At 37.7% G+C, this 26768-nt stretch overlaps 1 protein-coding gene across 1 annotated transcript in view; it reads left to right on the forward strand.

Annotated features, from left to right (window-relative positions):
- Window positions 1-26154, forward strand: part of LOC129236255 (uncharacterized) — a 43303-nt gene extending 17149 nt beyond the window's left edge. The window contains exons 2-8 of the mRNA XM_054870524.1: window positions 1901-2162; window positions 14471-15546; window positions 20171-20399; window positions 20536-20736; window positions 20823-22280; window positions 22382-22570; window positions 24289-26154. Coding sequence (XP_054726499.1) covers window positions 2060-2162; window positions 14471-15546; window positions 20171-20399; window positions 20536-20736; window positions 20823-22280; window positions 22382-22570; window positions 24289-25715 — 4683 coding nt within the window. The 5' untranslated portion in view covers window positions 1901-2059 and the 3' untranslated portion in view covers window positions 25716-26154. The remainder of the gene's footprint in view (window positions 1-1900; window positions 2163-14470; window positions 15547-20170; window positions 20400-20535; window positions 20737-20822; window positions 22281-22381; window positions 22571-24288) is intronic.
- The last annotated feature ends 614 nt before the right edge of the window (window positions 26155-26768 follow it).

Genomic DNA, 26768 nt, shown 5'->3' on the forward strand with positions numbered 1-26768 from the left:
TTTCATACCTATTGATGACTAGGGTCTGGAAATATATGCCAAAACGTGGACCCGCCGTGTCTTTGCACCGAATTAAACCAAACTTACACACATTGTTCAGGAGGTATTGAAGATGGTTTCCGTATAGTTTGGATACCTATTGGTAGATAGGGTCTCAAGATATAGGTCAAAACGTGGACCCGGGTAACCTTTGGTTGTATATGTACAATATGGGTATCAAATGAAAGCTGTTGATAAGTGCTTTAATACCCGGTAATTTTCATACCTATTGATGACTAGGGTCTCGAAATATATGCCAAAACGTGGACCCGCCGTGTCTTTGCACCGAATTAAACCAAACTTACACACATTGTTAAGTAAGTATTGAAAATGGGTTTCGTAAAGTTTGGTTGTAATTCGGAGCAGTGGCAACGGGTACAGCGTTCTTTTGAGCCAGCCATAATGTCGCTTACTTTTTTAACGCTTGGGGCGGAACTGAACTGTCAAATTGACAGTGTGAGTTACAATGTGTCAATATTTCTTTCTGATTTGGATGCCATAAGGAAAAAACGTAAGTGCAACATGTAAAAATTGTTTGTGAATTTTTTTGGAGTGGATTTTGGAACAGTGAATAATTTCTTACGAAATTTGAGAATTTAATGTGAAATCCGAATGAAATTATGTGTTCGTGGAAAAAACAATTTTTTAGTTTTTTTTTTTGAAAAATATAAATGGATAATGGTTAAAAAAGCTCCAATGCTTAATAAAACATATAAATTGAAACGAAAAATTCATGGATGATCAGGAAAAAAGACGATTGTTTATTCATATGCGTTGATTTGAAATTTAAAAACAATCTTCTTTTTTCCTGATTTTCAATTTATATTTTATATTTACTCAAAAACAAATAGAAAAACAAAAAATATTGTTATGCCAAAGCGCTTGAATAAAGAATAAAGAAATAAATAATATGAAAACCATATATTTTCTGTTCTAAACCATATCTATTCTATTTTAGTGTGCCCAGCGAAGGGGGTCGGGTTCACTAGTGTTATATATATTGCATTTGCAACCACACATGCATCTACATATACATATGTACATATGTAGCTCATCCTACCATATTCCCCTCCTTCGCTAAATGTAGTTCCACGTACCCGTTACACATAACTCTTATTAGAGACGTAGCCACTGCTGTAGATTTTTTATTCCAAAAACAAACGGAAATCCTAATAATAAATAGTGTGCGTGCGTCTCAAATTGATTTCACAACCACTTCTCCTCAGTGTAAGGTAAGCGACAAATCAACTGAATTCCGTTGTTAAAGTGAAAGCGATCCATGGCGCTCTCACTGATTAATCATCGTTGGCAAAAATGTGTAAGCTGAGATGGTAGCGCTCAAACATCTTCTACAAACTTACGCATGCATACATATGTACATATGTATATATGTACGTAAGTATGTTTGCGGTCGCATGAAATGAAACTTATGTTCATTAAGGTGCCTGCAGTAGTAAATGTAATAGCCATAAGCTTTGCTTATTGGCTACACTTCGGTTTTGCGAAACTTTCAAGAAGTTTCCGAATTAATTACATATATGTATATATTTTCGAACTATTAATTGCATTTAATTTTGTTTTTATTCAGCAGTAAGAAACATTATAAGCAATTTAAAATGCACATTGCAGATTTAAAGTTTTTGGACCATTAAAATAAATTAAATAAAAAATTTTAATTTTCAGCTCGTTTACTTGGTTGTCATTTACTTTAGCCTTTATTTATGGAAAACAAAGCATTTTAAGTAATAATAATTTTGAGAATTAGTAAAATTATAATTGCAACTATAAATTTTATTGTATTTTTATTATTATTATTTTTATTTATTTTTTTATTTTTTTATATTTTTTAATTTCGTTGCAGCTCAAAAGTAATCATATATTGTACGAAGTAAAACGAATTTAAACCAAAGCTGGTTTTGCTTCTCACACTATCTGCTTTCGTAAACAAAATAATAAAAAAGGGAAAAACTTGTGTGCCGTTGAGGTTTCATGCTGTTGCCAAATTTTGAGTTTAACGAAAATGGCGCAGGTGAATGAACGAAAGCTGCTGCTTCAACTTGTACTCTTCGTTATATGCATTTGTGCATGCGTATTCGATGCAACCGAGGCTAAACGATTAAATGGTGAGTAATTTATGAAGTTAAATTTATGTACATATGTGTATGCTTGCATATGTATGCATATTAGTGCATACATACATACAGACTTATATACTTATGGACATGTGTCCTTTTATGTTTACATACAAATATTCACTTGTAACGCAGACGAGTTTGTACGGAATTCGTAGCTAAATAAGTATGTGTATTAAAATGAATATTGATTTGAAGAACTGAATTTAACGGTTTTTGAAGTGAATAAAAAATAATAAGAATAATAGTGCATTTTAAAGCATTTTTTTTTTTGCTAAATAGCATACTATTTTTGACATCTGTGCGAAAAACAAGAAATTTAAAATAAAATAAAATTATTCAAATTGCATGAAAATAGTGCTAGACTCAAATTAGTAGTAATAGTCTTAGTGTAATTTTCTCAATGTGTGGTCTCTAAATTAGAAATTACGCATTGGAATTGGATTAAATATTCCCCGTTTGTTATTAGATGCTTCAGATAAGAATTCAAAGTTGTTTTTGTGTACAAAAACTATACTCTAGCCGCTCAGTTCTCTTCTGAAAATGACACTGCCGCTATATCTTACTAGTTGTTCATGAGTATTTTGTTATTTCAGTGAATGTATGTTTGCCGAACAGTTTTTTTTTTGTAGGTTACAATTATTGCATTTTATTTATGCTACTGAATTTAAATATGCCGAAAACAGGATTTATTGCTAGACGACATGTCGAAGCTATTCTAATTATTAAAATTTTAAACAAGAGAATGAACGCAGCTTCCACGGAAGAATTGTTCGCTTCCTTGTTTTAGCTCAGATTTTTCAACCCAGATAGACTTCTAAAATATTAGTAAAGCATTTTGTCTCATTCATCTCTTTAATTGCTATTAGCAATCAATTTTTGATTTGGTTAACAGATAACCGGCAGTTTGTCGTCCTATTTTCAGATGTTTACTGCAGCTCGCTAACAAAATAATGAGAAATCACTTTTTTAGCCCCACGCTAAAAAAATTCAATCTAAATCCCATATCCTTTACTTAAATATCTATGTAAATAAGCTTCCATATATCCTATGAATTTACTTCTTTCATTACTTAATTTATTTATTAATTCATGTGCCGATAATGCTTAATAATCTTTTCCAGAAAATTAACTGTCTAATAGCTTAAATTTTCTAGTCAAAAAATAATCTTATTAGAGCGGTGAGCCGTAAGCCCTGGCAGTTAGTGCTCCTTTTACTGTAAAATAATAATTTACTGTTATTTTCCATACATCAAATAAATAAATAAAAATAAATCACATATTGAGAAAATTACTCTTAAGGGGACACACTCTCTTTTCACACTTCAAATGAACTAACGGACTCGTATTGAGCATTTAATAGCCCTAAAATTCACTATCTGTCACAAAAAGTCTCCCCGATTAGAAGGCCGCATAGACTTATGGGGTACAACAAAAATAAACAACTACATACATATAAAGGGTTTTTCAATAAGAGGTGTTATTTTGATATTCAGAGAAAAATGCTATTTTTTAATATAAATGATCGGATGTTTATTTCATTATAAAGACCACCCGACCACGCTTACAGGACAATATCCTCTTCATGAAATTTTCCATAACCGAATTGCAAAGCGTCTGCCCTATGTCCTCGACAGCCTCACGAATTCTTTGAGGTCTTGAATCGACCACGGGCTGTTGGGGTAGGCCTTCTCTTTCACGTTGCCCCAAAGAAAAAAGTCACAAGGTGTTAAATCACAAGGTCTCGGTGGCCAATTGTGATCACCTCTTCGAGAGATAAACTCCGGAAACTTTTCCCGTAAAAGATCAATGATTGTGTTGGTTGTGTGGCACGTAGCGCCGTCTTGTTGAAAATAAACGTTGTCCAAATCGATACCATCCAATTTCGGCCTAAAAAAAAGGTTAATCATCTCTCGATAGCGCAATCCATTCACGAATAACACCTGTTATTGGAAAACCCTTATATACAAGCCAATCTATCTGAGGAAACTGCAAAAAAAAGTGATTCAACACAATTTAAAAAAATAAGACGAAAGAAATAAAAAACTAGAAGCTGCCATAATAACGGTAGTCTATACAGTACAGTTTTACGCCAAAATACAGTTTGATCTCACAAACGATGAAATACCCTGGCGTTTTGTGGATTTTCATCCCGCTATTTAAATCGGAATTAAAAAACAAAAAATAAAATTCACTAATGGCAATTTATAATATGTTGTAACCATTTTAAGTACAGATAAATAAATATTGGGAGTAAATTAAAAATATGTTAACGTTAATGTAATAATACACACACACATATTTAAATCAGATTTTGTTGCATTGAAACGCATTAGTTGATAACATTGCGTGCAGGAAGCCACTGTACTTATAGTGATTTTCCAACACATCATGTTGCACGAACATGTCGAGACTCCGCACGAACGAACAAATATAAAATAAAAGCAACAACATGCCTCAACATCAAACACTCCATTTCCGTAATATAATAAACTGGTAAGATTTCGGTTAGGAAGAAACTGGTGTAAAATACATACAAAGCCACATATCTACATGCATACATACATAAATAAAGCAAAAAGTCATGAAAGAACCCTGGCAAAAAGAAATATTAAGAAAGCACTGTGTCAGTCGGTCAATGAGCAAAAAGTAGGAACATCACCTAGCATCGTGCAGTAGTAGTCACTTCGTGTGTCATTCGTCGTGCTAGCAACGTTACGATAGACGACGCAGTTGGTTTCCGATACACCAATTCTAGCAATTTTCGCTTTCATTTCAGATGGTATGGTAATGTCGGCTAAGGTATGAGTAAGTATGCATTTGTATGCATGTAGTATGTGCATAAGCTTGTGCATACATATGTACGTATGTATATCCGTTTTGTTTTTAATTAAACAAATATTTACTCAATCGTGTTTGTATCTATGTGCATTCATTATCGGTAGTTTACACTTTGAGGAATTAAATTTTTTGGATATGAATGCTTACATACATACGTATAAGTAAACAAGGTGGCGCAGAACTAATAACCGTATTGGAAGGTTAATAATTTTTGCAAATGGCGTCGCACGTCAATCATATTTGGCATTTGTAAACTAGACAGTTGCAGCAAACAAACAGACAAGCAATGGAGGGCGTAAAGGTCAAAATACAGATTTCCAGCATCATTTGTTTTTATTTAGTCGAAAAGTTATTCAAAAACAAATAAATTTTGCACCACCTGTTATTACATGTTTCATTAATACTTTAATTCAAAGCGAGAATATTACATACACATGCACATACATGTGTACCTATGTATACATACACTAGCAAACCCGGCCCCCTTCGCTGGGCACCCTAAAATAGAATAGATATGGTTTAGAACAGAAAATATATGATTTTCATATTATTTATTTTTTTTATTCTTTATTCAAGCGCTTTGGCATAAGCAATATTTTTGGTTTTTCTTTTTGTTTTTGAGTAAATATAAAATATAAATTGAAAATCAGGAAAAAAGAAGATTGTTTTTAAATTTCAAATCAACGCATATGAATAAACAATCGTCTTTTTTCCTGATCATCCATGAATTTTTCGTTTCAATTTATATGTTTTATTAAGCATTGGAGCTTTTTTAACCCTTATCCATTTATATTTTTCAAAAAAAAAAACGAAAAAAATTGTTTTTTCCACGAACACATAATTTCATTTGAACATTCGGATTTCACATTAAATTCTCAAATTTCGTAAGAAATTATTCACTGTTCCAAAATCCACTCCAAAAAAATTCACAAACAATTTTTACATGTTGCACTTACGTTTTTTCCTTATGGCATCCAAATCAGAAAGAAATATTGACACATTGTAACTCACACTGTCAATTTGACAGTTCAGTTCCGCCCCAAGCGTTAAAAAAGTAAGCGACATTATGGCTGGCTCAAAAGAACGCTGCACCCGTTCCCACTGCTCCGAATTACAACCAAACTTTACGAAACCCATTTTCAATACTTACTTAACAATGTGCATAAGTTTGGTTTAATTCGGTGCAAAGACACGGCGGATCCACGTTTTGGCATATATTTCGAGACCCTAGTCATCAATAGGTATGAAAATTACCCCGTATTAAAGCACTTATCAACAGCTTTCATTTGATACCCATATTGTACATACACAACCGAAGGTTACCCGGGTCCACGTTTTGACCTATATCTCGAGACCCCAGTCACGAAGCGGCATGAAAAATACTCTGTACTAAAGCATTCACCAACAGCTTTCATTTTATACCCATATTGTACATACACATCCGAAGGTTACCCGGGTCCACGTTTTGACCTATATCTCGAGCCCTATTTCCAAAATAAAATATAATCCATGTTACTCGTGGATGATGTAGCTTTCGAATGGTGAAAGAATTTTTAAAATCGGTCCAGTAGTTTTTGAGCCTATTCATTACAACCAAATAAACAAAGTTTTCCTCTTTATAATATTAGTATAGACAATGTGGCGCAGAACTAATAACCGTATTGGAAGGTTAATAATTTTTGCAAATGGCGTCGCACGTCAATCATATTTGGCATTTGTGAACTAGACAGTTGCAGCAAACAAACAGACAAGCAATGGAGGGCGTAAAGGTCAAAATACAGATTTCCAGCATCATTTGTTTTTATTTAGTCGAAAAGTTATTCAAAAACAAATAAATTTTGCACCACCTGTTATTACATGTTTCATTAATACTTTAATTCAAAGCGAGAATATTACATACATATATACATACATACATGTGTACCTATGTATACATATGTACATGCAGCTATGGTCAAACGTTTAACGTTTTTAACACTTAAAAAGAGTTCAATATAATGCTCGATTAAATGATATGAAACCAAATTAAATCCAGTTTTTTTAACTAAATATATTTAACACTTTATTATAAGACAAAATAACTTAAAGTATACAGTTTTCCGTAGTAAAAATATGATAAAATAGAAGTAATTCTTATGTGGTCATAGTGGGATTTGGACAAAGACTTAGCGCAGTTTTTATTTCTGTAAAAAATATGAAATATTTGTAAGAATTGAGAAAAGATTGTTGACTATTATTATTTACCATATCAATATTTGGTAGAATATCCGTTATTCTGTATAACTGCTTCACACCTGCGTGGTAAACTCTCAATTAACTTTTGGCACCTGTCCAAAGGAATAGAGTTCCATGCTTCCTGTACACCTTCCCAAAGTTCATCGATATTTTTAAATTTTTTTTGTCCAACCATCGTCTTCACATCATTCCACAAGTTTTCGATTGGATTTAAATCCGGACTTTGTGCTGGCCAATCGAGCTGGGTAATATTTTCCTGCGAAAGCCAGTTTTGGACCACTCCCGCAGTATGTTTGGGATCGTTGTCGTGCATAAATATCCAATTTACTGGCATAAACTCGAAAGAATATGACTCCATATTATTTCTAAGTATATTCAGATACATATGCTTAGCCATATTTCCTTCTATCTTGACCAGCGGCCCAACCCCGCGCCACGAAAAAGACCCCCAAACTTTTAAATTCCCACCGCCATGCTTCCCCGTCTTTTTTGTGTACCGTGGATTGGTTTCCTGATTTTTTTCACGATGTACATATGTTTTTCCATCAGGACCGATGCGGTTTATTTTAGTTTCATTCGTAAAAAGTACTCGTTTCCAAAACTCTGTCTTTTCGAAGAGGTGCCTACGCGCGAATGATAAACGCGCTTTAATATTCTTTTTTGATAGGAGCGGTTTTTTTCTGCTTATGCGACCAAATATATTATTTTCATTCAGACGCCTTCGCACGAGCTTACTGGACACAACTAAGCCTAATTCTGCCCTTACTTCAGCCGCTATCGTTCGTGAAGACATAAAAGGATCCGATCGACTTTTCCTTACAATTATTCGATCCTTACGGGGGGAACTTTTACGTGGCGGAGCTTTACGAATTTTTTTTTGTTTTAATAAATTAGCATTCGACTTGACATCTCTGATGGCATTGTATACCATTTTTCTTGAACAATGCACTATTCTGGAAATCTTCACTTGATTGGTCCCCATTTGGTAAAGGTTCCATATTATTTTTCTTTGTTCAACTGAACAACACTTTCCTCTAGCCATTTTAGCAAACATTTACCATAAATAATAGACGTTATTAATTAAATATTCACCACAAAAAATAGTTATTTGCCGAACCGATCGCATGTAAGAGAAAAACACGTGTAAGTGCGCTAAATAGTTGTCCAACGTAATTGAGACAGAACTCAAGAAAAAATAAGCAATAACAAATACGAAAGAATTATAACGGTTATTTTTTGGGCATTTGAAGAGACTCATAAATAACTCTTATCATGCTGAAAACAAAATTAGGAAAATTTGCACTCTCTTAGAAGTAACTGCATTATTTATCAGTATAATATAAAGTGCGCTAAATGTCTGACCATAGCTGTATGTATGTAGTAGAACATTATTGGAATTAAAGATACTATTTTTATTCGCCCTGTTTGAATTTGCAAATTAGGATGCGCAAGCGGCTGGGCACATTGAACTCGAAAGATTTAAGTGCTCATTGAAAAGCGGTTACCAATAAGGGTCGGTTTTTCAGTATTAGTTTAACTTTGCCTTTCAGTTAAGATTGAACTCCAAATTTTATATATTTATTTATTCTGAAAACAATAAACAACTGTTCTAAATAACTACTGACTACAAATACACTGTTTAATTGAGCAGAAAAGCATAGGTTAGGTAATGAAAAATGAGTTTCAATAGAATCCGAGATCTCATTGAGTTCATGGAGAGAACGAGCACTTGGAGCATTGCAGGTGTAGTTTGTTCTGAATCTATTCAAACTGAACGAATATTTGTTATGTGAAGACCTAGTAGGGCCGAAAAGATAATCCATTCTAAAAGAGACGAACCATGAATGTCACCCTTGATAATATTAACAAAAAAGTCAGCTGCAAAATCGATCTTCTACTTTCTAGTTGTTTAACATTAATTAGAAGTAAGCAGAGTGGATCAGATATAACGGGACTGGAACAGAGAAATTCAAAAAGAGAGCAAATTTAAGAAAAACTTGATTTACTCGTTCAATTCTGTCAATAGATAATTGGTGGCAAGGTTTCCAAATAAACAAATGTAATTTCTAATGTACATCGGGCAAAAGCAGTAAAAGCCACTTAAGCATTTAAGGATCTCAAAGTTTCCTCTTATAAAGTTAAGTATAGAGCACGCTGTAATTAGAATAAAAAATGAATAAGATATACATATGAAATTTCACGCATATTTCACGATATTCATGGATTTATATGGCTTTTGACAGCCAATTCACGTGAAATGAAAACTTAGTACTATGCTTTAAACGATTGTCAGGAGCCGCCTCGTCTTGAAATTTTCATAAATACGTCAGACATTGATAAATATTGAGTTTAATGCTACACGTTTTGAAAAAAATTATGTTGGGGGCGGGGGCAGAGGGGTATATCCCAATCCTAAAACTGAAAACCGCACCCTTCGGAGGTTTATAGATTTTAAGTGACTTACGGTAAAAGCTGTGTGATTTGTTGTTGTTGAAGTGGTGGAGTATTTCTACTGAAATAATCCTAATAAGCGAGCACCACCGTTTTACTACCACTGTTTTCGTGGGATAATGCCTTTTTTTTTCTTAGTCACATCTATTTTGTGAGATCCAAGTATAGCTGCAAATTCTTTATCTCGATGTCTGAGATCTTATTAATTTGCTGTAAGAAAGGCTTACCGAAAGAGCGAAGTCGTGCCTTAGCTAGCCCTGGACATTCACCTGCCAATGACTTGCTTGTAAGGGTTGCAGTGATGCGTGAAATGTTTGGTCGAGAGCATCCTAACAGGTAATTCGTCCTTTGGATGGCCATGTGCTTTTGTTGTAATACATGTAGTTAATTGCTTCCACCTTCTTTCGGCTAAAGCATGATAGTGTGAAGCAATGGATGCTTTTATTGTGTTGAGTGGAGTGGCGACTATGTCTACAGCAGAGGCGACTCTAGTGTAGTGCCTTTTCTTGCTAGCTCATCCGCTATCTCCTTACCTCGTATGTTCCTTTGGCCGGGAGTCCATATCAGAGTAATTTCAAGCCAATGACTAAACAATTCTTGTTTCTCTCTACACTGTAAGACTAGTTTGGATAAAATGGAGTTGGAGTATAAGCCCTTGACAGCTGCTTGACTGCCCGAAAAGATAGCAACTCTAGCCCCAACTTCTATGTAGAGTTTTAGTCGTTTGCATGCTTTTCTGATCGCTAATAGTTCTGCCTGGAGCACCCTGCTGTGGTTAGGAAATCGAATTGACTGAGATAGGTTGAGCGGCTCCGAATGAAAGCCAGCTCCCACACCACAGTTCATCTTAGAACCGTCAGTGTAGATTTCAATTTCGACTGTACCAATCACTTTTCCTTTGCCCCATTAGGCTCTTGGTGGAAAACGTACCGTAAAGTCTTTCTTGAAGTTCAGCTCGGGGACTGTGTAGTCTGATTAGTTTTTGAAGAGCGAAAGTGAATGTTGCCAGACACCTCAAACAAGAAGGAAGTTCGTATGCATAGAGAATTTTCCAGAGAGGTTGACTATAGCGTGTTTGTAAATGTGAAGTATTTTTGTGTAGAATTTCTTTTCGGGTAATAAAGAATATTTGAATCATTCACATGCAGAAATAAGTTAACATAAGAAAAACAGTATAAGGGGCTGTTGTCGTTGACAAATAAAACATGATTAAATTCAGTTTCTTTAATTCACCACAGTTAAGCTAGCGCGGCTCTCATTTTTAATAATATTAAATAAAAACACATTTTTTAGATAAATATTCAGAAATTACCACAAGGTCTTGTTGCTGTGTAAAAAATGCATGGCTATGTCTTTTACAGTATCTCATTAGATGAAAATGTATCGTAAATATTACTTAGTGAGGCATAGTAAATTGGAAACTTTTAAACAGTCTTTCTCGAATGTAAAGGGTGTTTTTTTTAGAGGTTAGGTTTTCAAATTGGCACTACTTTTTTCGTAGATGGTCTTTTTGACAGCTGTCACTTGATTTATGTTCAGTTTGGTTTGCCATTTCATAATGAATAGACTTACACCTGAACAACGTTTGCAAATCGTGCAAATTTATTACGAGAATAATGGTTCGGTTCGCACGACGCATCGAAGAAAATTTTGTTCAGCGATGAAGCTCACTTTTGGTTGAATGGGTATGTCAATAAGCAAAATTGTCGCATTTGGAGTGAACATAATCCACAAGCCATTGCTGAGACGCCGTTACATCCTCAAAAAGTCACTGTTTGATGTGCTCTATGGGCAGAGGGAATCATTGGTCCATATTTCTTTAAAAATGAAGCCGGCCATAATGTTACAGTCAATGGAGAGCGCTATAGAGCCATGATTAATGACTTTTTCGTGCCTGAATTGGACGATGTTGATGTGGACGACCTTTGGTTCCAACAAGACGGCGCTACATGCCATACAACCAACGCAACAATCGATTTATTGAAGGAAACTTTTGACGCATGAAACTTGAAACGCATTATCTCGCGCCGTGGACCTGTGGCGTGGCCTCCAAGATCGTGCGATATAACACCGCTGGACTATTTCTTGTGGGGCTATGTGAAGTCGCTTGTCTACGCAGATAAGCCCGAGACGATTGACGTCTTGGAAGAGAATATTCGGCGCGTTATTGCTGACATACGGCCCCAATTGTTGCAAAAAGTGGTCGAAAATTGGGCCTCTCGGCTGGAATTTATTCGAGCCAGCCGCGGGGGCCACTTGCCCGAAATCATTTTTAAAACATAATGGCAAACCCTTATCTTTATAATAAAGCTAAATTCTTGGCCATAACATCAAATTATATACGTTTTATTTCATCTGGAAAACCTAACCTCTAAAAAAAACACCCTTTATAATATTTTTGACAGTCTTCCTGCGAACGAGCAAAATAGTTTTTAACAATTGGAGTTTTAAAATAAGAAACTCAGGTGTCAAAAAATGTAGCTGATGAAAGATGGAATTACTTGTTGAATTTTTAAACGATTGGAGACTATCACGAAGCGTAGGGTTCACGCTGAGGCACGAAGTATCTCACTATCGATGGAGTAGTTACAGTGTATTGCTTAATAGAAAGACATGTGGGAAGGTTAGGCGTTCCTTTCTGAAGATGATATACAACTTTTTAGAGCTCTTTAGGAGCATCGAAAAAATTGTGGTTAATATTTCAATATTTAGCGAGCAAATTAAGTGACGAAAATCAATTTGAACTAAAATGAAATGGAACTGATTAAAAAATACAAATATTTAATTTTTAAAGGTTTCATTATTTTACTTGTCCAGTAATCTATACTTCTATACTAATATTATAAAGAGGAAAACTTTGTTTGTTTGTTTGTTTGGTTGTAATGAATAGGCTCAAAAACTACTGGACCGATTTTAAAAATTCTTTCACCATTCGAAAGATACATCATCCACGAGTAACATGGATTATATTTTATTTTGGAAATAGGGCTCGAGATATAGTTCAAAACGTGGACCCGGGTAACCTTCGGATGTGTATGTACAATATGGGTATAAAATGGAAGCTGTTGGTGAATGCTTTAGTCCAGAGTATTTTTTATGCCGCTCCGTGACTAGGGTCTCGAGATAGTGACCAAAACGTGGCCCCTAGAATGTGTTTGTACAATATGGATAGCAAATTGAAGATGTTGGTGAATGCTTTAGTACAGAGTATTTTTCATGCCGCTCAGTGACTGGGGTCTCAAGATATAGGTCAAAACGTGGACCCGGGTAACCTTTGGTTGTGTATGTACAATATGGGTATCAAATGAAAGCTGTTGATAAGTGCTTTAATACGGGGTAATTTTCATACCTATTGATGACTAGGGTCTCGAAATATATGCCAAAACGTGGACCCGCCGTGTCTTTGCACCGAATTAAACCAAACTTACGCACATTGTTAAGTAAGTATTGAAAATGGGTTTCGTAAAGTTTGGTTGTAATTCGGAGCACTGGCAACGGGTACAGCGTTCTTTTGAACTAGCCATAATGTCGCTTACTTTTTTAACGCTTGGGGCGGAACTGAACTGTAAAATTGACAGTGTGAGTTACAATGTGTCAATATTTCTTTCTGATTTGGATGCCATAAGGAAAAAACGTAAGTGCAACATGTAAAAATTGTTTGTGAATTTTTTGGAGTGGATTTTGGAACAGTAAATAATTTCTTATTTTGAGAATTTAATGTGAAATCCGAATGAAATTATATGTTCGTGGAAATAAAATTTTTTTTCGTTTTTTTTATTTTTGAAAAATATAAATGGATAATGGTTAAAAAAGCTCCAATGCTTAATAAAACATATAAATTGAAACGAAAAATTAATGGATGATCAGGAAAAAAGACGATTGTTTCTTAGTTATTCATATGCGTTGATTTGAAATTTGAAAACAATCTTCTTTTTTCCTGATTTTCAATTTATATTTTATATTTACTCAAAAACAAATAGAAAAACAAAAAATATTGTTTATGCCAAAGCGTTTGAATAAAGAATAAAGAAATAAATAATATGAAAATCATATATTTTCTGTTCTAAACCATATCTATTCTATTTTAGTGTGCCCAGCGAAGGGGGCCGGGTTTGCTAGTAATTTATATATACCTATGTATACAAACTATCTTCCATTAGATGTAGAATTTCGTTGTATCGTTGGCATGGACCTGCTCTACTTCACATAAGACCAAAGAAACACAACTGCAAAAAAACAAAATGCACTTCGCGGTATCGCAAGATCATGAGAACCACAAGACAATATCTTTAAACAAGAGATGCCAAATCCCGTATACAACAACATTTTGTTTCTTGCGCGGTGTGATATGTCAAACCAAACTGCTGAACCTAAATGCAATCCTTGTCAGTGTGGTGCATTGTGTAATGCCACGATAGCCGATTAAAAAATACTGCGATAGCGAAAATTATATAATACTGTACGTTTTCTTGCTTAGAAGAAAAGGAAAGCTGCACAGTCGGAACGGCACAGTTACCGGAGCGACTCGGATTTATGTCAGGCCAAGGGCTGACGTTTCAGCAGCAGAAATGTATAGAGAATGCTTAGTGCTGTAATAATAACAACAACGAACTAAATAACAATTAAAAGTGAAAACTAAACTTATTTTGTACCTACTTTGTACCGATTTCAGAAAACATTAATGTTTGAACGCTGTGACGCTTCCCATATTCAAACTTCCTTCGAAAAGTCTCTTGTTACTCTAAATTAATAATGTGTTTTCTTCCCTTTCAGCAAACCTAACAGCTTGCCAACATTTGCGTCGTGTTGAGACGAGACGTGCCAAGGCCCTCTATCCAAATGAAAAAGATGTCGCCCTTCGTATCCCCAGATGTAACAAAAATGGAGAATTTGAAAAGATCCAGTGTAGCAACGAGAGAGCCGATTTAGACTGTTGGTGTATTGATGAGTACGGCATGGAAATACCAGGTACGCGTAATGAGACAAAGTCTGGCGTACGCTGCACCGAACCAGCGCATTGCCCGGCTTCTGCATGCCGTATGTTCTGTCCAGCTGGTTTCGCACGTGATCCTAAGACTGGATGTAGTATCTGTCGTTGTCGTGATCCATGCGAAGGTATACTTTGTCCCAATGGCCAATCGTGCCAGTCACAAGAAGTGAAATGCAAAATCGAACCATGCCCGCCGGTGCCTACTTGTAAAAAAGCTCGTTCTATATCTACATACTGTCCAGCTGGAACGCCACTCGCCATTGAGGGTAGCATTCGGCCATTCCTTTGTGGTAACGAATTGGGAAAACCACAATGTCCGCCGCTTTATCGGTGCATGGTTGAAGCGGGTAATGAATATGGAGTATGTTGTCCCAGCTCCATGAAATTCTCGAAACCCGGAATATGTCCAGCGCAAGATAAGGTTGATTACAGCGAGCGTACTGGCTACATGTGCGGTTCCCCATGTAACAGCGACCTGGAATGCGGTAACATGGAGAAATGCTGTTTTACAAAGGGTTGCCAATTTAATTGTCAACAGCCATATAATGTGACCACGTGTCATCAAGCGCGTGCGCTATCGGATATTTTGTCAGTCAATGAACGCGAAGGTCGTGGCTATCAACCAGATTGTAATGGCCCCGGTGGGCTATTCTCACCGCGTCAGTGCTCACGTAATGGCCTGGTATGTTGGTGTGTTGATCCACGTACTGGTCATAAAATTCAAGGCACAATGGGGCCCGCAAATGATGTTAATTGCGATGGATGGGAGAATATGATAAGTCATTCGCTGGCTAGAAGCTTTAATATGGAAAAGTGTGATACGAATATTTGCGCCGCTGTATGTGAATATGGCTTCAAGGTAAGGAATGGAGTTAAAGATTTTTAATTGTTAGTGAACGAAATCTATTAGTATAAATGTGTAAGTATATATGAGTGTAGTATACATTAACTACCCGGTATATATACAGTGAAACCTCCCCTTGCGGACACCTCCAATAAGCGGACACTCCCCATAACCGGACAAAAACTGAGGAACCAAGCTTTATGTTGTGTTTTTAGAACGAATTCCACTCTAATAACCGGACACTCTAATAACCGGACGCGGACACTTTTTCTCATTTTTTTTGTTCTAATCACCTCTCGAAAGCGGACGCGGACCTCTCGGTAACGGACAAGCAAAATATATCACTGAACAAATATGTAAAGAAAACAATAAACACCTCTCATAAGCGGACGCGATACTCTAATCCACGAACAACAAAGATAGTAGATAGACAATAGTTGAAATAAAAGATATTAAAAGAATATGGATGGGCGGTGATAAGGTCAACATAAAGAAAAAGTTCTTAAACGCGGATGGCTCAAAAATTGGCCATTTGAGTTTCGAATGGTTCGTTAAGGCCAGAAGCCAAAATATACCAATATCGGGTATTATTATAAAGGAAGAAGCAAAAGAAATCGCTGGCCGATTAGGTATTCAAAATTTTTCTGCGTCAAATGGATGGTTGGAGAAATGGCGTAGGCGTCATAATGTGACTTTCAAAAGAATATGTGGGGAATCTTCCGAGGTTAATTTCGAGGATGTGCAGCAATTTAAACAAAAACTACCAAATATTTTATTAGGCTACAGCCCAAAAGATATTTACAACGCGGATGAAACTGGACTATTTTTCTGTGCTTTGCCCAATAAAACTCTTGCTCTGAAGAATAAAAAATGCGTGGGCGGTAAGTTATCAAAAGAAAGATTAACTGTGCTATTGTGTGCCAATATGGTTGGAGATAAAGAAAAGCCATTGGTTATCAGAAAAGCAGCATGCCCACGCGCCTTTAAAAGAGGCAATATAGGAAGTTTGCCAGTGGAATGGAAGTCAAACCGGAAAGCTTGGATGTCTCGTGAAATTATGTGTGAGTGGCTAGATAAAAAAATGGGCTGCCAGAAGAGAAAAATTTTATTATTTTTGGACAATGCTACAACTCACCCTCGAGATATTAAACTAGATAACATAAAGTTGATCTTTTCACCAGCTAATACAACATCCGTTTGTCAGCCCCTCGATCAGGGTATAATACAAAATTTTAAGTGTCATTACAGATGCCAAATAATCAAACATATTTTGACAAAATTAGGAGACATTCCAATGGACAGACTTTCAAAAACTTTTGACATTTTGGAAGCTGTTTTTTTTATTAAATCTTCATGGGACAACGTAACGGCAGAAACAATTAAGAATTGTTTTTCGAAAGCCGGGTTTCAAAAAGCTCCGCTTGAATGTTCTGACTTCGAGGCAGAGGATGATATTCCCATATCGACACTAGCGGCTTTGATAAAGATTTTAAATGAAAATCAGCAAGGTCAGTATACAGAAGAGTTTTTGTAAATTGACGAAGTTGTTAATACAGAAGACAATAATATTGACGTTGTCATTGACGAAATTAATACTGAGGAATTATCTGACGAAGAAAGCGAAGACTCAAATCATGTATGTGTCCAGGATGAATGTCAGATCAAGTCATATCCCGAAGCATTAGAACAACTGCGTCGCATTAAACAATTTCTAAGAGACGATATTACTGGATTCCAATACGCCAAGACTTTAGAATGTCATCTTGAAAATCTTTTCCTGAAACATAAACAGGAAAATCTACGACAGACTACGGTATATGAATTTTTGAAGGCTGAAATATAAATATGTTCATTCAAATATGTATGTGTAAATACATATGTATATTCATTGTTCCCAATATAAAAATGTACATACATACATATATATTTTTCAATAAATATGAAAAAAACTGAACGTACCATAAAAAAACATAAAAAAATTGTTTAAAGAGGTGGGATAGTAATTTTAACTTAGAGTTTTTTTTCAACCCCCATAAGCGGACGAAAATTGTGGAACCGTGAGTGTCCGCTTGTGGGAGGTTTCACTGTATATATAATTGGCTCTTACACACTTTATTGGGAATTTGGCCGAGAAATAGTATTATAGAAAGGCTATTTGTGGGCCACGTCTTCATGTTGTTCCGAAAATTGAGAAACCTACAATTTTAAGCCGACTCCGAACGGCAAATGGTTTTTTATGAGGAGCTTTTTCATGGTAGAAATACACTCGACGGGTTAGCCATTGTCTGTCGAAGGACGACCTCCATTAAAAAAACAAAACATTTTCCATAATTTGAGTGTTTCAGGCACGGAGAATCGAACCTACGCACTTCCGAATATTAGTCACGTACTAACGCATTCGAACGCTACGGTGGCCGCCAAGCTCTTAGGTAGGTACGATAAATTTACATACATATGTACTTCGTTGGATGTTTGACCGAACCATCTTGATTTGACTATAAATCTGCCTATGTCATCTATTTTCTTCCTGCAACAAGTTGTTCATTGAGAATTTCCCCAGCATTCTATGTCGTAGAACACCCAGACTTGGGCACTCACACAGATAGTGGAAGACCATCTTCCTAGAATCTTCTTGATTACAGTTTCCCACCCCATCTTCCTAGCATGGTCTCCGATAGGCCAAAGGCCGGTTATTGTTGACGTAATTCTAAAGATGTCTGTTCTTGGCTTTCGTAACAGCTCGTCAGTTCTCAACTTGTTGTACGCTGGCCACGTTTCCTTCGCTATTTTGCAGGTATCTGTGTTGGTCCATCTGTCAACAGACTGCTTCTGGAATTGCAAAAAGATCACTCGTTTCGGGGGAGCCCACTTCTATCACTTCGGATACCCTAGAGGAAGCCCCCTGTCTTGCCAGCTCATTTCCTCCTCCAGCTTTCTAATTTCCTTGTATATTCCTATGGCCAGGTACCCAGATGAGAGTGATGTCTGCCATGCGTGCTAAGGCATTTAATTCTTCTTTGCATTGTCTGACAATTTTTGATTTGGTTGCTGGTGACTTTATAGCTAAGATGGCTAAGATTGACTATCCGTAAAAATACGTGCTTCTGATAGTTGTTGTGAATGATGCCGGTATACATGTAGATTGATTCCTAATTATTTCTTTTTTTCTTTTTTTACCTATATTATTACCTATTCAAATCAATAGCCCAAAGTCTTAACAGCCAGTGCTTGTGCCTTTTTTCTTACCTTTTAAGTGGAATAATTATTTATAATTACTACTCTTTTCATATAACGGGTGATCAATCATGAGGTGCTTTTTTCAATAGTTAAAAAAAAAACAAAAATGTAAATTATGTTCAAAACCTTTATTTATCATTTGAAAGGACATTCTTTGACATTTACTTTTTGAATATGACTTCATTCAAATGTTGGCCGCAACTACGCTTAAGGTGGTCCATTCTGAAGGTCCAATTTTCAATCATTCGACTGGTATGTCGTGAATAACACGCGTAATGTTGGCTTCCAGAGCTTCGATCGTAGCTGGTTTATCAGCATAGACCTTGGACTTCACGAATCCCCAAAGAAAAAAGTCCAAAGGTGTGAAATCACAAGATCTTGGTGGCCAACTCACAGGTCCTAAACGTGAAATCAGCTGCTCTCCGAAATGACTTCTCAATAAAGTCATTGTTTCTCGAGCTGTATGGCAAGTGGCTCCGTCTTGTTGAAACCAAATGTCGTAGAGATCATTAGATTCAATTTCAGGTAGCAAAAAGTCCGATATCATGGTACGGTAGCGAGCACCATTCACAGTTACGTTGCGGCCATCATCATTTTTGAAAAAATATGGACCGATGATTCCACCAGCCCATAAACCACACCAGACCGTTGTTTTCTCTGGGTGTAAAGGTAGCTCTTGAACCTGTTCTGGTTGCTCTTCATCCCAAATACGGCAATTTTGCTTATTGACGTAACCATTGAGCCAGAAATGCGCCTCATCGCTGAACAAAATTTTGCTCGAAAACAGCGGATCTTCTTCAATCTTTTCAAGAGCCCAATCAGCAAAACAGTGACGTGCAGGAAGGTCATTTGGCTTTAGTTCTTGTACGAGCTGTATTTTGTATGCTTTTAAATGAAGATCCTTCCGTAAAATTGACCAAGTTGTTCCATACGACAGTCCAAGTGGCTGAGAACGGTGCCGAATCGATTCATCGCGGTTTTCACGTACACTCTCTGCTACTGCCGCTATATTCTCAATGCTTCTTGCTGGACGTGGTCTATTCGGTCGAGAATTATCCACCAATGAATATTCGGATTCAAATTTGTTGATGGTATGTCGAATAGTGTTTAAGGCAGGCCGATTATGTTGACCATAATGCGGTCTAAGCGCACGAAAAACATTTGTCACAGAACGCTGATTTTCATAATATAGTTGAACAATTTGTAGACGTTGTTGCGGTGTGAGTCTTTCCATGATGAAATGCCAAACGCTGTTCAACAAATCCACGATGACAGTTTGCCACAACTCGCGCGCGATCTGTAAAAAAAACGCAAATGAAAAAAACTCCTCTTAATTGATCACCCGTTATTTTATATCCTTTTTATATCCTATATACATACCATATCCGTTTCCACATTCTAGAATGACCACAATGGCTGCCCTTCATGCGAATGCTCAGAGCCTTGTGAAGGCTTTAAATGCGCCATCGGTTCGCACTGCGAGGTTGCCACAGACCCACTGTGTGAATCTGGTTCGGCGTTATGTGCCTCCTGGCCTGTTTGCAAACCTGACTTGGTCTATTCGAACCCTTGCGATGTGGGTGCGCCATTAGCAGATAATGTGACTGGTGAAGTAATCTATTGTTTTGAAGGTACGTAAGTAGCTCTTAAATTGTAAGATTATACATTTGTTTGAGAATCCCAAATTTATACAACCTATCTAAGCTCCAATACGTACATATTTATACATTCATATACACATGCCTTTATATTTACATACATACGTAGAACGTCAATCTCGAGCATTTCAACCGACAGCCTTCTTTGAACCTGGACCGGAACTAAAACAGTCACGTGCTATGTCTAGCCGCATTATGTGTCCGGATAACTATAGATGTGTGAAGTTACCTCACGATACGGAAAGTGTTTGTTGTCCACTCCCAGAAGAGATCGCGCCCATGGAAGGACATTCGGTTCACCAACAAACCAGTGCGTTAATATTCTTAATTATTTGTTTTTGTAAAATGTCAAGCGACAAAAGTGTACATTTTTATTCTCTAATATAAAATTTTTAGTGTGCGAATATCTAAGAGACTTTTCCGAGCGTATGGAGGGTACTGAAGAAGGCATGCAACTGGCTATACCGGCCCCACGCTGCACCGACGATGGCAACTATTTGGAGCGCCAATGTACCATGAAGAAAATACGAGTTACTCGGGCGGAGCAACGTAAGATTCTTGAGGAGAATACCATACGACGTATGCGCATGCTGTTGCAGAGCGCTAATCAAAGACAGAAACGTGAAAAGCGGCAAGTGGAACGTTTAAAATTATACCGCGTCAACGACGACGCCCTAAAAGTGCACATTGCCCCACCCATGCAGAGTCGTAATGCTAAAGTAATTGATGTCGGCGCCGATCGTGTGCAAAGTTTGGGTAAACTTTTTGAAGTGGAATTCAAGAAAGTGCTGCCAGCACCAAAACAATCTTTGTCCGACAACGAACTCATGGATATCGAAGTTGAGGAATGCTGGTGTGTCGACAGTTTTGGTACTGAAATACCGAATTCACGTGGATTTAATTTAACTGACAACGATTGCTTGAATATTCGTGAATCCATTGATTGTTTGGACTTAACTTGTCGAATGGGATGTGAGTACGGCTTCACATTGGATCCCAATACACGTTGTCCCGCCTGCCAATGTCGCGACCCATGTGATGGTATCGTTTGTGGAGATGGCAAAGAATGTCGCATTGTCGATGTCTCCTGCGATGAAGAGTACTGCCCACCAGTGCCGGCGTGTTTACCACGCAAACCCGGCCAATGCCCATTCCTAGTACCACCTGGTCCTGACAATCTGGACGCCAATACTTGTGCTTACGAGTGTCGCACAGACTCACACTGTGATGGACACAAACGCTGTTGTTCGAATGGCTGTGGCACCCAGTGCGTGCTACCTCAAATGAAAACAGCCTGTCAACACCTACACACTATACAGATGCACCAAGCTTCCGAGCTTGGTATTCCCGCAATGAAAATGCATATTGCTCAATGTGACGCGCACACTGGCAAATGGAATCAAGTACAGTGCTCACCGGATGGCTTTTGTTGGTGCGTTGACGAGAATGGCTGGGTGTTAAGTGGCACACGAGTCAAGGGATCAGCGCCGATATGTGAGATGAATTCAACAGCCACTTGTGCGGAATCGCAGTGCGATAAGAAATGTGAGGCCGGATACAAAATCGATCAAAATGGGTGTGCAGTTTGTGAGTGTAGAGATTTTTGTGATGAAATCAATTGTTCGAATGGCGAGGAATGCCAACTGATACATGTAGAGTGTATTGATTCGCCGTGTCCGAAAATGCCCATTTGTGTGCCACGCAGGGTATCAGTTTGTCCCGAAGGTAGTCCGCTGAGGCAAGGCGATCTTGAGGTGAGTTGTGGACCGCACAACGACAACGAGGCATGCCCCACTACACACACATGCCAATTGAATCCAGTGACACATCGTGGAGTCTGTTGTTCAAAAACAAGTATGTATGTGTGCATTTGCAACAATGTATGTGTGTAATACGTTATACTATAGCAGCAACTAACTACATACGCATGCATTACAATTAATACAATTTTGCAGGAGATGTGTGCTTTGAGTCTATGGACAATGCTTGCTTAGGTAAAGCGCTGTCTGAGCGAAACGCAACACGATACCGCTTCAGCCCCAAATCTAATAAATGTGTAACTGTCACAATTGATCTTGATGCGAGTACGTGCCAAACGAAGAATCTATTTCACAGCGAGCTGGCTTGCAATTCAGTGTGCCCAGGTGAGCTCTAAGACTTAAATGAAATTTATGTTTTCCCTTTGTTAAATGTTTGAGCAAGCTCGACCGCCAATTTATGAATTGCGTCTTGATGTTGTTGTTACACAAATGTCATTTTGCTGTTCCATGCACGCAGATTCGAACTTACGCACTCCCGAATGGTAGTCGCGCACCAACTCAACTGGCTACTACGTCCGACGTGTGAAAGAATAGAATTGGGGAAATTCCAATTCTGTCCTGGCCACCATAATGGGTATTTGTGGCCGCCGCGTGAGCTCTCTAAGGGCAGCGCGTGAAAATTTTATTTTGTATGCACATAAATGTTTTAACTTTTATGAATCTAATAGTTAATTTAAAAACATTTCTTAGGAAAATGGAGGTTGAATTGGTTTTAAAGGTGACACACAGATGGCACTATTTATCACTTTATCGCGTTGGCAATACTGAATATATATTCATGACAAAGCCTCATCCCTAGGCTTTGTTTATCAGTATCTGTCATTTCGCTGAAGTATAAACAACGCAGTGTTTTCGTGCTCCGAGTATGTCAACTTTCGTGCCGTCGAAACGCAATTTGCGGGAAGCTTTGCTTTTCTGCTTCAATTTGAAAAAAAAAATACAGCCCAAGCCCGTGAATTGCTGCAGGAGGCCTACCCAGACCATACTTCGTCGATTTCAACATGTGAGTACTGGTTTCGACGATTCAAAAGTGGTGATTTTCACACCGAAGACAAGGAGCGTCTTGGCCAGCCCAAAAAGTTCGAGGACGCGGAATTGGGGGAATTGGTAAACGAGGACTCGTGCCAAACCCAAGAAGAGCTTGCTGAATCATTGGGCGTTGATAAATCAACCGTTTGCAAGCGTCTAAAAGCGATGGGAATGATCCAAAAGCAAGGACATTGGGTCCCGTACGAGTTGAAGCTGCGCGACGTCGAACCGCGATTTTTTACGTGCGAATTGCTGATCGAGCGACAAAATCGGAAGGGTTTTTTGCATCGGGTGGTGACTGGCGACGAAAAATGGATCCACTACGATAACCCAAAACGCAAAAAATCATGGGGTTTGCCCGGCCACGCATCAACGTCGACGGCCAAGCAGAATATTCACGGCAAGAAAATCATGCTCTGCATTTGGTGGGATCAGGTCGGCGTCGTATATTTTGAGCTGCTCCAACCGGGCGAAACAATCACGGGGGAGCGTTACCGACTGCAATTGATGCGTTTAAGCCGGGCATTGAAAGAAAAACGGCCGGAAACGGTAAAAAGGCACGACAAGGTTATTTTGCAACATGACAACGCTCGGCCGCATGTTGCTCAACCTGTCAAAAAATACCTTGGAACGCTTGGCTGGGAAGTGTTACCCCACCCGCCGTATAGTCCAGACATAGCTCCCTCCGATTATCATTTGTTCCGGCATATGAGTCTCGATTTGGCGGACCAGCGGTTCTCCTCGTACGAGGCTACCAAAATATGGGTTGAGTCATGGATAGCCAAACAGCGGCCAGAATTTTGGAGAAACGGCATCCGGAAATTGCCCGAAAGATGGGCGAAGGTTGTAGCTAGCGATGGCCAATACTTCGAATAAAATATTTTGTACCGTTTTTTCACAATAAAGCCTCAAATCTTCGAAAAAAACCTTTAAAACTAATTCAACCTCCATAATTGTTGTAATTTATTTATTTTATTGATTATTTATTTTATTCCTCCTTACTCTATTTTCAGTTCTAACTTCATGTGAGCGTCTCAAGCTGAAAAACAGTTTAGCTGCTCAACATTCTGGCTACACATCAGTCTGGTTCCAACCGCGCTGTGACCCCATCACCGGTCATTGGAGTCCAGTGCAATGCTTAGGAGCGCAACCATCTCTCAATGACGAGTCAACTCCTCGAACAAAGGAACTACGACGCGCTTTAAAACAACGTCCCATTAAAACCTCTTCAACGAACGGAGTTTGCTGGTGTGCCGATAAGAAAGGAGCACCACTAAAAGGTACACTCACACGAGATGTGGAGCCCATTTGTAACAGCCGCCAGGGCCGTCAAAGTAAAGCATTCAATGTTGACGATCATTTGATGGAAGAACTAATCCGGCAAATGACAACAATGGTCGATATCGAGGAGTATAACATTGAGGCAAAATCTCTAGACATAAAAATCGATGCCGAAGAGAGTACTGGTCGAAATCGTGTTGGAAAACGCCTAAATGACAACATGGCAGTTGAGAGTGAATATCACCAAATACCAGCCAATCGAAGAGACGAAGTTACAGCCGTTCCAAATACTGCAGCTGAAGCATACGTAACCGAGCATATACTGGAACTAGCGAATTCATTATTGGACTCTCAGTTGAGTATCGAAGCACTGAAGCCCATGCCGGTGGAAACGACGCGTTGTCGTGCTCTCGCCGAAACCGCGCCCTTCCCCGTGTCTTGTGATGAAGAGGGCGCATTCCTTCCAACCCAATGCAATAGCAAAACTTGTTGGTGTGTCGATGCGGCAGGCAATCAAATGGACACATCCAACATGTTTCGGCAAGGTACACATCATTGCGCGGCGACCCCAATCGCATCAGTGGCGATCGAATTGCACATGGTAAATCGCACAAATAGAAATATTCGAAATGCCTATGACACCATACGTAGAGAGCTGTACCAGCTGCTCGGCGATGCTGTGGAGAATTTACGCGTTCAAGAAAATTTCGACGGATCTGTAATTGTGCGTTTTGAACTTCACAATGAGGCGAAAATCGATCTGGCCTTCGCCATTGAATCGGCCATAAATGCGAATCGATTCAATTTAGTGGGCGGGCATTTCACACCTGACATTACGCGCTCGCATTTCATACACCGCAGCGTGAGTTCGCCTGTTACAACTGCGGTTTCCCACGAAAGTACGATTCAGTTGGTTTTATTCATTATGGCAACCAGTTCGGCGTTTCTAGTCAGCATCTTCGTGGTGTATGTTATGCTAAAACGAGGCAAACGAACAAAAGTTCTAACCGACCATTACGGCTATCCAGTTTATCCAGCTGAAACTGATACCAAAACGTTGGGCGGTGGAGATAAAGCAGTGGATTTTACAGCACCCATATTTGTGTTGAGCACTCACGAACATGACTTGGAGAGCTCGTCAAAACAGGAAGCGCTGTAATTTATAAAATCAATTTTTGTTATTTATTTTGTTTTTGACTATTTGCGGGTGACGCTCGGGTCGCTACATAAAAGTGGTACCAGAAGTTAGCTAATCGTTATTTATGTTATTTTTTTGCGAAATTGATAAACTTTGTATTTGATAAACATCAGCAAATTTAATTTTTTCCAAAAGAAAAAATATCTTAATGAATCTGGCATTTTTCGTAGGCGAATCATAAAATATCCGCACACTTCGGCGGTGTGTGCGGTGTAGCCCAGAGTGTGGCTGGTGTTGATTGATGTATTTGTTAATTTTATTTCTGTTCTACGCTGCATATTTTATGCATGGATGTCTTTAGCAGTGGCGAGATAGTATTAAAATAATAATTGTTTTAGAAGTTGTAAATATTACTCATTTATACATTATTTACTTTTTTTAGCGATTTCACATACATACATACATATGTACATATTGGTTACTTTATTATGTGTATTTGTATTTATTTCTAATTATTTATAAAGTGCTGACAAATTGTAATATGCCTATATTTTTTAAGACTATGAAGTTAAAATATAAAGATCTTTTGCATGAATAAATTTATTTTTTTTTATACCGTAAGTTTCAATTGATAAGCATTTTCTTGTTTTGAACAATGAAAAAACGGTGTTTGTTTCAGCAGCTGCAAAACTATCAATGACATCCAGCTGCCAAAATATTCAGTAAATTTTCCCATTTTTTTATGCATCGTTACACGCTCGCCGAACGTTTGGAAGTGATTAAAAAATACATTCTGTCAAAAAAAGAGGTTGTCTGTAAAGTCGGTTTACTGACGATAGTTTAACGTGATAACGTCATAAGAAAATACTGATTGAATGGTTGCATTTTTCAAAAGAAAATTTTAATTTTATTTGTTTGATAGATATTTTTTATGGATATAGAGAATGAGTCAACATTAACATAACATAATATACTTTAACATAACATAACATAACATAACATAACATAACATAACATAACATAACATAACATAACATAACATAACATAACATAACATAACATAACATAACATAA

The sequence above is a fragment of the Anastrepha obliqua genome, chromosome 1, assembly GCF_027943255.1.
Source record: "Anastrepha obliqua isolate idAnaObli1 chromosome 1, idAnaObli1_1.0, whole genome shotgun sequence".
Taxonomy (NCBI): Eukaryota; Metazoa; Arthropoda; class Insecta; order Diptera; family Tephritidae; genus Anastrepha; species Anastrepha obliqua.